Source organism: Magallana gigas, chromosome 7, assembly GCF_963853765.1.
Source record: "Magallana gigas chromosome 7, xbMagGiga1.1, whole genome shotgun sequence".
Taxonomy (NCBI): domain Eukaryota; kingdom Metazoa; phylum Mollusca; class Bivalvia; order Ostreida; family Ostreidae; genus Magallana; species Magallana gigas.
The window spans coordinates 32,898,059-32,912,323 of NC_088859.1; the positions used below are offsets into that span (position 1 = coordinate 32,898,059).

The 14,265-nt window shown below is 33.4% G+C and overlaps 1 protein-coding gene across 4 annotated transcripts in view; it reads right to left on the reverse strand.

The window, feature by feature from the left end:
- The window catches only part of LOC105317360 (ras-GEF domain-containing family member 1B), a 36,000-nt gene extending 21,936 nt beyond the window's left edge, over nt 1-14,064 (reverse strand). Inside the window, exons 1-5 of one of the 4 annotated variants that reach the window (XM_011413987.4) lie at nt 13,590-14,064; nt 9,636-9,734; nt 9,099-9,133; nt 8,825-8,912; nt 1,490-1,540 (exon numbers count right to left, since the gene is read on the reverse strand). In XM_011413987.4, coding sequence (XP_011412289.3) covers nt 1,490-1,540; nt 8,825-8,912; nt 9,099-9,133; nt 9,636-9,734; nt 13,590-13,721 — 405 coding nt within the window. In that variant the 5' untranslated portion in view covers nt 13,722-14,064. Of the gene's footprint in view, nt 1-1,489; nt 1,541-1,856; nt 1,955-6,050; nt 6,482-8,824; nt 8,913-9,098; nt 9,134-9,635; nt 9,735-11,353; nt 11,507-13,589 lie in introns of those variants that run through there. The other 3 variants (XM_011413986.4, XM_011413988.4, XM_011413989.4) reach the window with 3 other exon arrangements.
- Nucleotides 14,065-14,265: the final 201 nt, after the last annotated feature.

The window sequence follows — 14,265 nt, forward strand, 5'->3', positions numbered from 1 at the left end:
TAATCAAGAGCAGCTTATAATCAAGAGTCAAAGTGACCTCAACAGTTAGAGCACTCTTAGGAAAGTGTTTTTGTACGTTGTCATTGTTTCCCATGAATGAAGGGTTTTCCTTGTAAGGGAGAATGAAAAAGAAAGTAAAGGAAGTCACTTGAAACTTCAAAGAAGTGATGTTTTCTACGCCCATTTTCGTGAAAGCTCTTTCTCTAGCTAATCACATGCTTTTATTGAGAAATCCATGTTTTTGATGTCATCAAGGAGATAGGAATATTTGTTAAAACCACAATGTATATATATATAGTCTGTCTGGTTGACAAAGAATTCATTTTGTAGTATGAAGTGAAACATTTTTAAAACACACTATCACGCATAATATCAGTCTCTTCTGTTTTAATCCCTCCCTAAAGAAAAGTAAATTACTTGTTAACTTCAGCAGACACACCCCGTAAGCATTACTGGAAAGTGCAGTTTGCCTTATAACGAAAATGTTGCTATATTTAAGATTGTACATGATTATATATTAGCTACCAAAAGATTTAAGTTTTAATGCATTATTCACAGTGTCACTCAAACAGCTGAACTGCTAGCTTTCTACAACTATTTTTCATTTTGTACATAAATAATACCCGGTACCAAGCATTTTGATTCCACTTATTTTTTCCTTTATTTTTCTGTACTATATTTTATTGTTACATTGTACTATCAATGTTCGTCAAACTGACTGTTAAAGGAGAGGGCTCAAATAGGCAGATTGCCTGCTGCCCAATCCTATTATGTGATATTTTTTACATAATAAAATATTGTTTAAATAAAGTGCAGGTCTACATCAAGGAATGTATACCGGTATATTGGTATGCAGATCGACTTTTGATACAACTTTGTTTTTGAGAAGAACTCAGAATTAAAGCGTATAATGTCAAATTTTTTGGCAACTGTTATCATTTAATTATAGAAAGCATAAATTGCAGGAGAACATGAAATTGTATAATACACCAGAAGGACATGTTTTTTTCCAGACGATTCTTTAAACAATAATTGATTTTACCTCTAAGGTCACCAGAAAGCAGGCTAATTAAATATTTAACAAGCTAACCATTGAAGTTATGTACGGTACTTCAGAGGAAGTAAATTGAAATAAGAATTTCATTCAGTTCTGCAAGAACTATATGCCAAATGCATGAATGCTTAGTTAACAAAGTACAGAATGATCAAAATTCAACAAAATCAAATTATCTAAATATATCTTAAGAAAAACAAATACATTCTTATAATCAACTTGTATTAAATTCATTTAATATTTGTCCTTTTTCTAGTCGACTGATCCTCAGTACAGTTCATCATACAAGAAATACAGAAATAGCTATTAATCGATTGGATGATTTTCTTTCTCTTTAGCAGTGCATAATAGACCGATTTTAGTAATACGCGGTATCGTGCTTTAAGAAATTATATAAATTTTTCGTAATTGCCTTGTCTGGGTGTTGTCACTTACCCGAGGCTTCGTTGTCTGCTTCAGTCCTATCGCCGGCTGACTGCGAGAAGACTGCAAAAAAAAATTAAATAAAATGGATACAGATATGTCATATACCTACTAAATATTATTCCCCTGTCATGAGGAGTTCAGACACTATATAATAACCAAAAGATTTATTAACTGCAGCCAGAGAAAGATACAGCTACGTGCTAAGCAGTATTGAAAATCAATACCTAACGGTACCTAATCTAAAAATGAAAAACAAACACAGCCTTTTGTCAAATAATTCAAGCCAGGTGCAATGCATTTTGCAGTCAATTTATGAAATCAATTAAACAATCTTAGCACATTAGCTATGAAAGCTTGGCATCAAGAATTTTCTCACCTGCCTTAAACAAGAACAGATCAAGCAAAATGCCTCACTCCAAATGCAACACATTGTTCCCAATCACATTAAATTCTTTCATTTGAAATGAATGCAACGAGATAAACGTTTTGTTAAAGAGAAACATGATGCACAATTTATATTGCAGATGCATAATCAATACTGTTTTGCAATAGTGCAAAACAGGGAACACAACCCTAGCCCAAGGCTTTTCATGTTCAAAAAAATGTTTTTATTCTGCTTTAACAATTCAGAATATCAATATACTGGCAACACTGTCCACAAATCATGTGGTAGCCTTCTTTTTGCACTGATTTATGGATATTTAACAAATAAAAATACTATTTGTATGCAAAAATAACCTCAGAAAATTTAGCTTTTCAACTATGACATACATTTTCAATCCCTTTGCATACTCAGTGTCTTTATTTCAGATAGAGAGAAAACCATTGTTTCTTACCTTGTTTTACAACAAATGAAAAATTCCCAGATGATATAAATTCTAGATCTACCATTGACCAAAAGCAAAGAAATGATTCCACTGAAAACCCCAAGAAACACATGAAGTTAGATCGAGTGTATAGCACTCATCACAATGTAGGTGACAGTTATGGCTGCACCGAATGAAGAGAACTGACAGCTCAAATTGCACAGGTCATTGGCTCAGAGCAGGGGGACTGCATAAAAGTGTCACAGCTTTCTTTGGATCACTTGTATTCTCAATGGCTGTGCTGTGTCCTAATGCACACCTGATTTGTGTACCATTGCACACCTGATTTGCAGGTTTTAGCACTAGTTTGTCACAATGAAATCAAATGGTGAAAATTCAAATAATTCCATTCATTTCTGACTCACAGGTATGAATATATTTCCCAAGTGTTCTGTCATTAAAGTCATAAAAAATTCTTGTCCTTTGTCTTCCGTGACACTGGCTTCGACAGAAGAAGTAAATGAATTCCCGCTGAATGACTTCAAGCTATAAACACTTACAACAAGTAAACAAAACTTTTTTTTCCAATCCAGTACTCAGGGATACTAATTGAAACACTTTGCATCTGTTCTCTATCAAAGACAAATATTGTTTCTACTGTGGACTATTTGTCTAGCGGTAGAGACAAACAGAAATAATGTTGATATTCGTTGCCAGTTGTAATGAAATTGGATGTAACCAAAACGTTTTCTGCCTCATTAAAAGATCTAATATGCCTTGCAGCAGATATCCCAGTTGTCTTTTCAGACTACAAATCAATATGCATTAGATTTTTAAACTTTATGGCTGTATCAATTTCCAAATATTCATGTCCACATTTAAGAAATATTTATGTAAATGATAACGCTAAGCTCACAGGGCAACAACGGGCATTTACCTGTGGTTGTCCGTAAATTTCTCACGTTATTTGTTATAATTCTCTCACTAATATTTGAATTCTTGGGGGCGATAAGATTGGAATCTGAGTTTTTCACTAAAATCGCGGAATAAATTATACAGGTGACCTTTCAAACAAATTTTCATTTTTTTCAACAAAAGAATAATCATGTCCCCTTTTAAATAAGCCCCCTCACAAGAGGTTGGTTGGCATCCATGAGGGATAAAGACCGCTTTGTGCATGGAAACACACATCTAACCATGGTGAGGAATTAGCTTAGAAATTCTCAAATTATTTGTTTGGTTTTGAATTCTTTAAAACTGAGTCAATATTGTCATTGAGGGACAAATCAGAACTTGTAGCATTACTATTAATTTGAGATCAACCCGTTTCTGGAGTGTTTGATTCCAAGTTTTCAGGGGAGGAGCTACCTAATTATCTACCCACTGTCTGCTCGAAATCCTCTTTTGAAGAGGTAACCGTGACAACTACAGCCCAAAAAGCTAATGTGGGTACACAAAAGGCACTTGGAGAACAAACAAAATTTTCTAAATTGTTCTTGATAAATACAAAATCATGTATACCCTATACATTTTTGGCACAATTTGAACATTTCTTCACAGCATTTCAATCAACTCCGATTCAGAAAAAAATCTACGCACATTGGAAAACCAATCGTAGATTGTTTTTGCAGTCTGTATCGATGAAAGATTACTAACAACAAACACATGAAGTCACATTAAGTCTCCATGCATCAGGGCCTAATGGACATCCATCAGGATTGTAGTAGATGTTTTCTGACAGGCTACTAACATCTACAAAACTACGTATCAATACACACAACATACATTACAAACTACATGTATCAACAACAATAGCCATTCATTGGTCAGAGCGCTGAAAGAAAGAAACGCATTTCTTCCTTTTAACTGCATTATCACATGAAGTCTTTACATTTCTCTGATGTTAACAAGTGATATTGCGTAAGTTCTTTCAATGGGAAATCAAAACACTTCAGAGAAAAAAAAGTAAATCAAAGTAAACAGTTTTAAATTACATGGCAACCTTTCCCAACATAATAATTACACCATTCCTTCTGTGACACTTCTTCATACATTAGTCCAGTTAGTGTATCTTATAATCTTTAAATCAAATCAGAAATCTTAAATCAGATTTGTCAATTTCAATAATTCTGTCTCGATCTCTTTTAATTCTCTCTCTCTCTCTGCGTTACATTATGGTTGGTCTCTCTTTATAGTTCTAAGTCAATACCAAAACATTTAAAATTTGAAGTGATCTTCTGAGACAACATTTTGAAATCTCAAAGCAGTCTACCACATTTCTGATTATTGATTGCGTTGTATTGAAAAACTGGGGACCAATTTCTAGATCTATACCATAGTTCATTCATTTCAAAGAGGAAGAATGAAGAAATTATCTAAGTAACCCATCATCTGACTTTTATTGAAGACCAATCAGGACCTCGTTAACCAAGAGGGAAATTTGACTGTGATTTTGGGATTGTGAATTTTATCATTCAGGGAAGAGCGATTGATTTATATTTCCAAGATCCTGCCAAAGAAGCATAAAAAAGTAAAATAAAGTCCATCTTCCCGATATAAACGAGAGAAAGAGACAGACAGTGACAGAAAGACAGACAGAGAAAATTCTATTGTTAGGATAAGTAAATACAGGAATTGTTTGAATAAGTGAACACAAGAACAGGATCGACTTTCAAACTACAGATAAAATCACTGAGATCAATGCCAAATAAAAGAACAATCCATGAAAATTACATCTAAACAACTGCTTCACCTCAGCTCTGACACCAACTCCAACCACTTGAAAAATGTATTAAATGGGTATGAGGGTACTTTAATTCTATCTTGTGATGACATCATGTTTTTATGGGAGTCAACTGTTAACCTGTCTAGTGAATGTTGTTATCACTGACCGTATTACAGGGAGGGTGACAAATCTAACACTGTACAATGTGGCACAGCAAACAAATAAACAATCCAAAGATTGCTGAAATGTTTATCATTAATCATTGATGACTCTGATGAAATAGGTCAGATTTTCACTAGCCAGAGTACAAATGTATTTACAACAGGTAAACACTGAACAGTTGGCTGAATTTCACTACATATATTTTTAAAATGCCATGCACTGAAGTACTCTAATTTTGATACAGCAAAAATTACATAGCATTATGAAAAAGCAGCCTAATTAAGAATATTGTCTCTAAATTAATTTTACATGAAAACTCTCAAGTCTAACAATTAAAATGTTAGCAGTGAGTGGTCCAATAACCTGGCCTGTTCCATGTGAAATGAGATCTTTCAACCGATCTATTATTGCCAGCATTAACACAATTACGAGCAATTAATTACAAATTTATCAGACTAAATCATGCACTCCTGGTAAATGTAATCCTACTTTATGAAGAGAGCTTGTATTTGATTTTTTTTCTTCACAAATCAAGATAGAAGGTATACCAGTAATTATATACATGTATTAAAACAATCATCGATTGACTTCAAATTCATGCAAAGCAACATGCATTTTGTTAACCTATTAGCTTGCTAGCTACATGTATATTCAAACATAAGCAAGCTATGTTCATACAGCCCTTTTAAAAGTATTGCAAAAGGATGTTACCCAAATCCTAGTTAATGAATGATTAATGTTGATATAAATAGTTTATAAACATTTTTCAACCTTTTTCCAAGAATATCATCAAGGTGATATTTACTTAAATATGTCTATAACATTTTTATTTTCAATCCATTTCCAAAAACAGTATTGACTTTCCAAGAAATTGTACCTGGGTTAAGTAGTTTTTCAGCTGCACATAGGTAAGATCCAGACATGGAACTCCCTCTAAATGCAAATTCATCTTGCAATGTGGGAAAAATGTCTTATGTCCAAGGAAAATAAATCATATTGCACACTTCACACCTTCAAAATCCAGTCCTCAAGAGAAGCAGCACACCGAGTTCTGCATTTTCTCACTCTGATGAAAGTACCTACAGTTCCAGCCCAGTTGCAACATGTTTATTTTGTAGTTTCAAGTGTTTCGAGTGTTTATCAAGTCAATTAAGTCAACACACACTAGATCCCAAAATACATCACAAAATATTGAACAGTGTCCTGCCAATATTTGAAAATTTAAAGGGACATAAGAGTTATCACGAGGTGGGTGTTAGACTCAGGTGCTACAAACTTGCAGATATAGACCGACTAACACATTTCAAGGTTTCTACACACTGCACTCAGCTGGGTACGGGCTGATCACAATCTGTGATAATCTGACATAAAGCCATCCCCTTCCTTAGTCTTCAACAAAGGATTAGCTAATCATCCTTTGATCAATCAAGGAGAGCAATGGAGAGATTTGGGCTGTGGCCTGGCTATTAGTGGAACCAGTGATGGTCATGTAAATTCTCAGCATGAAACAAAATGTCCAACGTTCTACCAGTGACCAATAATTAGCCTATAGCTGTTATTTCTGATTAGTACCCTAAAATTACCCACTGAGTCCTTAATATGTAATTACTGGATGGCCAATGCCTCAATTATTGAATGATAACTAACTTTATCTTTATATCATGATAAATATACAACTCGTGCAATAAGTAGGGTTTTAAATTTCTGGTCTACAAAGATAAAATAATGAAGCCAGTGGAAAAGATATCGATACCGTTCTTCAAACATTATCAAATATGTACTTTTAAAACCTGATTTAAAAATATCCATTATTCTACATATTAAATGTAAGCCTTCAAGAATTTTTATTCTTGAAAAAGTAAGTAAACCATTAAAAATTTTTTATCTAAAGAGTCTTTAAATCAATTACCAAAAAAAAGCAACTACCGATGTAATGATATGATGATTATTTTTTGACAATTTTGAAATAACACAGACTACCAGTAGTACTTCTTCCCCTGCCAATATTTCTTACAATGTTAGACCTACTTTTGGAATCTGTATTTTCACGGGAATGCAAACACTGAAGAAAAACCTCACTGTACAAACCATGGGAAACTTCTCAGAAAACATGAAGATGTGCAGTATTAGAAATACAATGTCAATATTTCTCTAGCTTTCAGAAGGGAATTTCTCATTTAACTGTCAACAATTCCATGCAAACAGATTGATGGCATATGAAGAAGTTTAAATATTACTCTAGCACTTCACCCCTATATGTTACCTACTATAAAACCCAGAACTGAAATGATTTTGTGTGTGTATGGCAATTAATATAATGAGAATGTATTAATATGTTGAATTTTTCTATTTTATGTATACCAGTAATTCTTCACAGAATGTCAGCAGGGCAAACATTTTTTTCTATCTTGAAATAGTAAAATAGGTTAACCTTAATAAGCTTTTAAAATCCTTATATGCTAATTTTCTTGTTCTAATAACCTCTTTTTGGTATGTTAGGTGTTATATATTCAGATTACTGAAATTCTTCACTTAATCAAGTAAATATCTTTTTTCTTATACATAGTATAAAGTAAAATTAAGAATTTCTAGAAAGCCTATAATAAAACACTTCCAACACACTATAGAAAAAAAGCAGAAGCAATTCATGTTTCAATCTTGACGAAACTTAACAAAAAAATAAAAAAACAAAACACACACAATCCACCTAAATTGACCAAAATGCCTATCCTTTATTAATTTTCAAGCGGCCATGAGAATAATTATTTTGTAGACAGAAAAAACAAAACCAAATAACAAACTTCATGTCCTTGTTCAAATGACGCACACTATCTCGATTGCCTCTTTTGTCTCTGTTTAAGCTGTGTCCAACCTAATGCAGATAAACTTTTGCTGTTTTGTTTTGTTTTTCTTCACAAAAAAGATATCTTGATGATTATCAGAGTGAGTCAGTGATTTCAGCTGATTAACAGGTACTTGATAGGCACACAAGTTTCTCAGGTGTGGTTTCATTGTTTGTTTGGGGGGAATGCGAGAAGTAGTTTTAGGAATCCAACTTCTAAGGTTTTTATAAGGCTTTTTTTTTGGCTTGCTTTGTTGTCATTATCGTTTCAGTTCCTTATCATACAAACAAAAGCTTAACGAACCTTGTAGTTCTGAATCAAGAATCCATCAACAGCACATTGATTATTAAAGAAAATTAAGTATTTTCTTATGAATCAGTCTTTAAGCAAAGTCTCTTATTCATATACCCGGTATAGATAAAAACTTAATTAAAATTATACCTTTTGCTTCATTTCTTATTTTCTTTGTGATTTCAAACAATGTTTGTTAGAAATTATAAACGAAAGAACTTATGCAATATTTCAAAGGCTTTCCTGTTTTTTGATGCGCCTTATCAATTGTTTTGAACAGAAACACTCCTTGATTTCTACACAAAATAAGTTAACTGATCCCAAATACAAGTACATATAGATGTACTAAACAGTAGACATCAAACTCCTTATTTCTTCACTAAGGCAAATAAAATCAAGCTAAGTACAGAAGAAATGACTACTTGATTTCTTCACAAAGTCGTTACTCTGCAAGATATAAGTACTGTACTGAACTCCTAGCTGTATCAAGTTACTGCTTCATTCTTTTGCCACTTACTCTTCTAATGTGCCGGTTATGTCGAAAGACCCCCATGGCAGCTATCCTGTACTCTTGCTCTAGCTGGTTATACTGATGCTGTATACGACTACAAACGTTAAAAGTTTTATTGTCACATTTCATTTCTCACTGGAAACATTTTTAAAGCTTTCTGAACAAATAATCCAACCAAAGAAAAAATTTTTAAAAAGAGATAAATGTTATCTTTCTTGAAACATTATGATCAGTTTAAAGTTTTAATTCTGAATGTCAAAGATGAGAAAAGTTGACAAACTTTATGTTGTTCTCAAGTTGCTTTTCTTCTCGTCGCTGAAAAATAAAATAAGAAAGTGGCTATATACAAAGAGAGGTAACTCTTTTGCAAAGTTTTAGAAAGTGAGTAATCTCTCTTGTTATCATGATCAAAATCAAATAGATAGGCTGAATTCTGTAAAGTCATTATCAAATTAAAACAGCTTATTAGCAGAGTTTCCATTTCGTTACTCACAATAAATCTATTTATATATTTATTTACATTCATTGTTAATGCATTAATTAAGTTCAACAAAGTCAAAGTATAGCTGATGGGAACAAAAAATAAGAACAGTCACAACATGAAATCAAGCATTTATATATACTCATTATGGCAACTTTTAACCATCTTCGCTAGCCAAGGGTTTTCAGTCCACTTAGTTTTCTTTCATTCATGGGGAGCGAAGTGGACCAAAAACCCTTGGCTAGCGAAGATGCTTTTAACAAGAACTCATAATTTCATGATGGTTACAATCGATATTAGTTTGCAATTTTTAGAGGATGCAAAAAGGACAAATACTCGGATCAGTCCTTGCAGTTCTTTCTCATCATACTGCGCCAGTTCCTTCTGTAGGACCACAAGTTTCCTCTTCTCAGCTTCCAGGAGCCGAAACGTCACCTGCATCATATAATAAAACATCTGTGCTTAAGGAGGAACTTCCTACATCTGTTAGCTTAAATAAACATTGGAAAATAAGATGCAACAGCTTCAAACATATCCAGGAAGAAAAAAACCATTATCTGTGCAGGATTATATTTCTGATCAATGAATGATCATGCATTGAACAACAACAGATCAAGCTAAGTAAATTTTGGCATTGAATTACAGATTGGTGATTTGACAAAAGACATGTGATGCCACAGTCATTGGGTGTATTTGGCATAAAATCGTTTTATCGGTTTTTACTTCAAAATATCTGAGCAATATTTTACAAATGACAGGGTTTGAAAAACCCAGTAATACTTGTAAAAAAGGGTTCAAGGTTGCATCTGAAAATCATGTAGGTTTCAATATTTTATTACACAATTAAGACAAACAAGTTAGATTCATCTAAACAAACAATATTTTCAGGGTTGTTTTTTTTATCTATTATCTGTTATCACTGTGATTTATCTTCTCCACAAGATAATACACAAAAATATGTGCAGAATAATCAATACTAAATAAAAATGTTTCAATTCACCTTCAATTTAAAACATAAGTCGTTTTAGACATATTTTCCATTTATTAATTAACATCTTGATGGATTTTCTTTGTCTCTACCTTTTTTATGTTATTTCATATATTGAAAAAAGAGACGCCCTGAAAATATCCTCTCAAGGAGCATTAACAGCCATTGGTTGTAATGTGTAATGCTTTTTCTACATAATATGTAGACACAATCACAACACATTAAATCAATTATTGTACTTCATTTGTCAAACAAGAAGTGGACATCAGCTCAACACGTGATGAATGATTAGTCATCATGAGATAAAGTATAGAGCCACACACAAAGTTATCAGTTTCTTTTATAATTATAGTCAAAGTTGCATGCATTATGGTTTCCACGCAGACAAAACAAAGTTAATATAACACAAATACATGATTACACTTATGGAGCTCAGAGACATTAAAATATCTTCCCATAGTCTGGAAAGACAACCAGTTATACCTATATTGGTCATTAATTTGCACCTGCTGCAGGTATGAACAGGTAATTAACAGGTATGAGCCTTGTAGCTTTACTTGGACAGCACATAAAACACAGATATCTGTGAATCTATAGAGAGGGATGGTCAAGAAACACAACAGAATAATAAAGAGTTTCATGGTTTATAAATATGTATAAATATAGAAGGTTATCTTCTTAGCTTAGCTCAAAATAAATCTAACGATAAGCTCATGCAATTAATATCACCACTCAATCAATTTTCCCCCTACAATTTCTTGAATCTTTTCATGCAGTATTAAGGAAAACACACGTGGTAATATTAGTGTGATGCATAACATTTTAAGCATTTGTTTTGGGTTTGATAACATTCCAAATGGGAATCAATTTCACTTTTCAACAAATGTGCCAACTAAACAATATATTTGGATTTTTTTTTAAGTTGTAACAAATATTCTTGTAAAATAAAAAGTCAACTGAGGCGTTGTTTGAATTTGTACTAGTTTTATAAAATTAAACGATGAACGCCTTTTAAGTTTGCTACTGATTCTTATGAATCCTACATGTATAACTAGTCGTACTGTACCATTGCTACAAGGGCTTCAACGGAGTCATATTGCAAGGTGTGACAAAATATGGCACAGGTCACAGGATTGTTTTCTTTAAAAGCTTTGACGAATGCCCTGATTTCCTGACGGTCTCTAAACCCTCTTCCTGATTTCATTTTCCAACAATTCATCATTTCATGTTTTTTTCTCTGAATTCAGAATAGAAAATTTTCCCGCAATGGCGCACAACAATCACACCTTCTCAATAAAAGATTTTAAAAGGGGGCGTTACTCCAAAAGTTTTACAATTTTCAATAGTCTCGGATCTCGGATGGGGGGGGGGGGGTCCATCCTTACATTATATGATAAAAATTATAACTTTAAAAAATAATATAATAAATCAAAATTTAGAAAAATAAAATGCGCTAACGCTGCAGTAAAACTTTCCTAAAGGCGAAAACCCTAATCGGGGGGGGGGGGGGGGGGGTGTTAAATTCTTTTTAAGGAAATCCTTTGGATTTGTTATATTTCTTTTTTTCTAAAACTTTTTTTTTCAAAGAATTATTGCTTATCTAATCGTGAAAAGCAGTTAATATTCACGACTTTCTTGTCAAAGTGGGGGTAGGGGGTACCAAAAAAAGAGAAGAATGACATACAAATACTTCACAAAATCTCAAATTTCTTATATGGAGTGGGATGTAGGTTTGTTAAGGTTGTGCTGGGTCCTTCCTCAAATTAAAATATACAAATCTGAACCTTTAATATCAATTTTTACAAATCCATACACACACACAATGCAGCGGTAAATCTATGCATGCAGTTATAGTCATTAAAAAACTAAAATGTTTAAAGATATTAGTTTTTAAATAATTTTTATACATTTAACATTTTTATTCAGAGTTAAATGTAAGAAAAAAGTATATTTGAGATGACGAGGATTTCCCTTGATTGCCAGTTTAGGACTCTTTTCCAAAATGGTGTCTGTAAACTATGCGTCACATTACAATTCTGCTTATTTCTGTGCAGATGGAAAGGTTTTATGTTAAATTCACCGATCGATTTTGTTATTGCTGCAAAAGGAAAACTTCCTTGCTATCTGTGTAGACGTCCGTTACAGATACAACGCCAGGACAGACCTCATATCGACGAAGTTCTGTCACGATCACTAAATTCAAACTCATGGGAAAGTACACACGATATGTTCGAATACTCGGCTAATTTTGAAAGCCACGAATATACACCTGTTGATTTGACGGCGTATGTCAGCGATCGAGAATATTAATAATCAATAGATGAAAAAGTCGTCCTATATCTTTAGTGTCAACAGATACGAGGGTATATTCCTGATATGACATAACTTATTCATGATGGAGTGTTCTACTTGATGCACTGTTAAGATTACATCTGCAGGACCCGGCGTGAGAACAAGAAAGTTGAACAATCCAAATCAGACTATGTCTACTATTACTAGTATCTACTTAATGCATGAATTAGAGATCGCCTCGATGTTAGGCTGTACAGGTCCAAGAAAGAAACATTAGGTAATGAAAACTAATTAATTAGACATCGCAGGGTGCTTCTTTTGTTTTAGTAGTCTGCAAGTATAAGATAATGAAAATCGTTGTAGAATTTCTTTTTTTCTCCCATTAATAGCTGATCCTTTCAGACAACTATAACAAGTTAAAGAATAGACCAGATTGTTATGGTCATGATCACCTCTCTCCAAACCTCACCCCGTCAAGTGTGCTATGTATTTTATTTTTATGATAATAAAACATTATATCTGGCCAGGGACCCTGAAAGAACAACGACCACCCCACGGCTAAACAATAGCACTTTCTTCGGTGTTAATGTGTGTGATCAACTTACAAACACACAGTTGCAGTGTCTTGGTGTCTGTGATCCCTAACTTGACCCCGTGTCAAATTTTCATAAGTCAACACCCCTTCTGTTCTCTCTCAAGTATTATTTCACCAAATTTTACAACCCTACTACAATTTGTTGGATGCTGCGTTATATAATATAATTATCTGATATCTAATTTGCACGAATGATGTAATGCCTGCTCTCTCTCTCTCTCTCTCTCTCTCTCTCTCTCTCTCTCTCTCTCAAAGGTATTTAAAATAAAATTGCACTATTAAACCAATCACAACATAACAACGTTATGTTATTTAAAATGTATAAACATTACTTAATAATTTATATATATTAAGATCTGTGGATTTAAAAAAAAAGGTTACATATTAACTTAAATTACTTAAAGTATAAACAAACCTCAAGCTGAACTCCAAACAAATCTCTGCTGCTGTCGTGAGCAGGAGGGTCTCTTTCCCTACCCCCCGACGAATCGTCTCTCCTCTCGATCATAGTGCTATCCCCCGCTACATTTAACTCCCCCTCAGCCATTGAAATCCACTGAAACCGAAATTACATCCATTCTGTTCCTTTCACAAATCTTCACTTCACATCTTCATTCACAGTAGGCGTTATATCTCATGCGACAGTATATAAACACAAACTTAATAATCATATTAATATACCTATATAAATATTACGGTTCGCGCAGGTAAGAGGTTTGTGTTATCGAATGGCCTTTGACCCCCGGTGTATGGTAATTCTTGTTCGACATGGGTCATTCTCTCTTTCCCTCATTTCGCTGAGTGGACTTCCATGTTGACATATGTACTTCGATCCATTTGATGTTGCCGGGAAATAAACAAAAAGAACACGTGTATTCTCCCTTGTCAATTTCGTGTCAATACACATCTGCCAATAGTCATCATTCGATTTCCGTGATTACATTTTATTTTTAAACCAAGCATCGTTAATAACAAGAAGAACCGAAAATCTTCAAAAGACCGACTGTTTTGACATTATGACGGAAAAAATGCAACATATGTTGACAATTTTGTTTTTGGTTTATTGATGTCCCACGGCTCTGAGAAAAAAA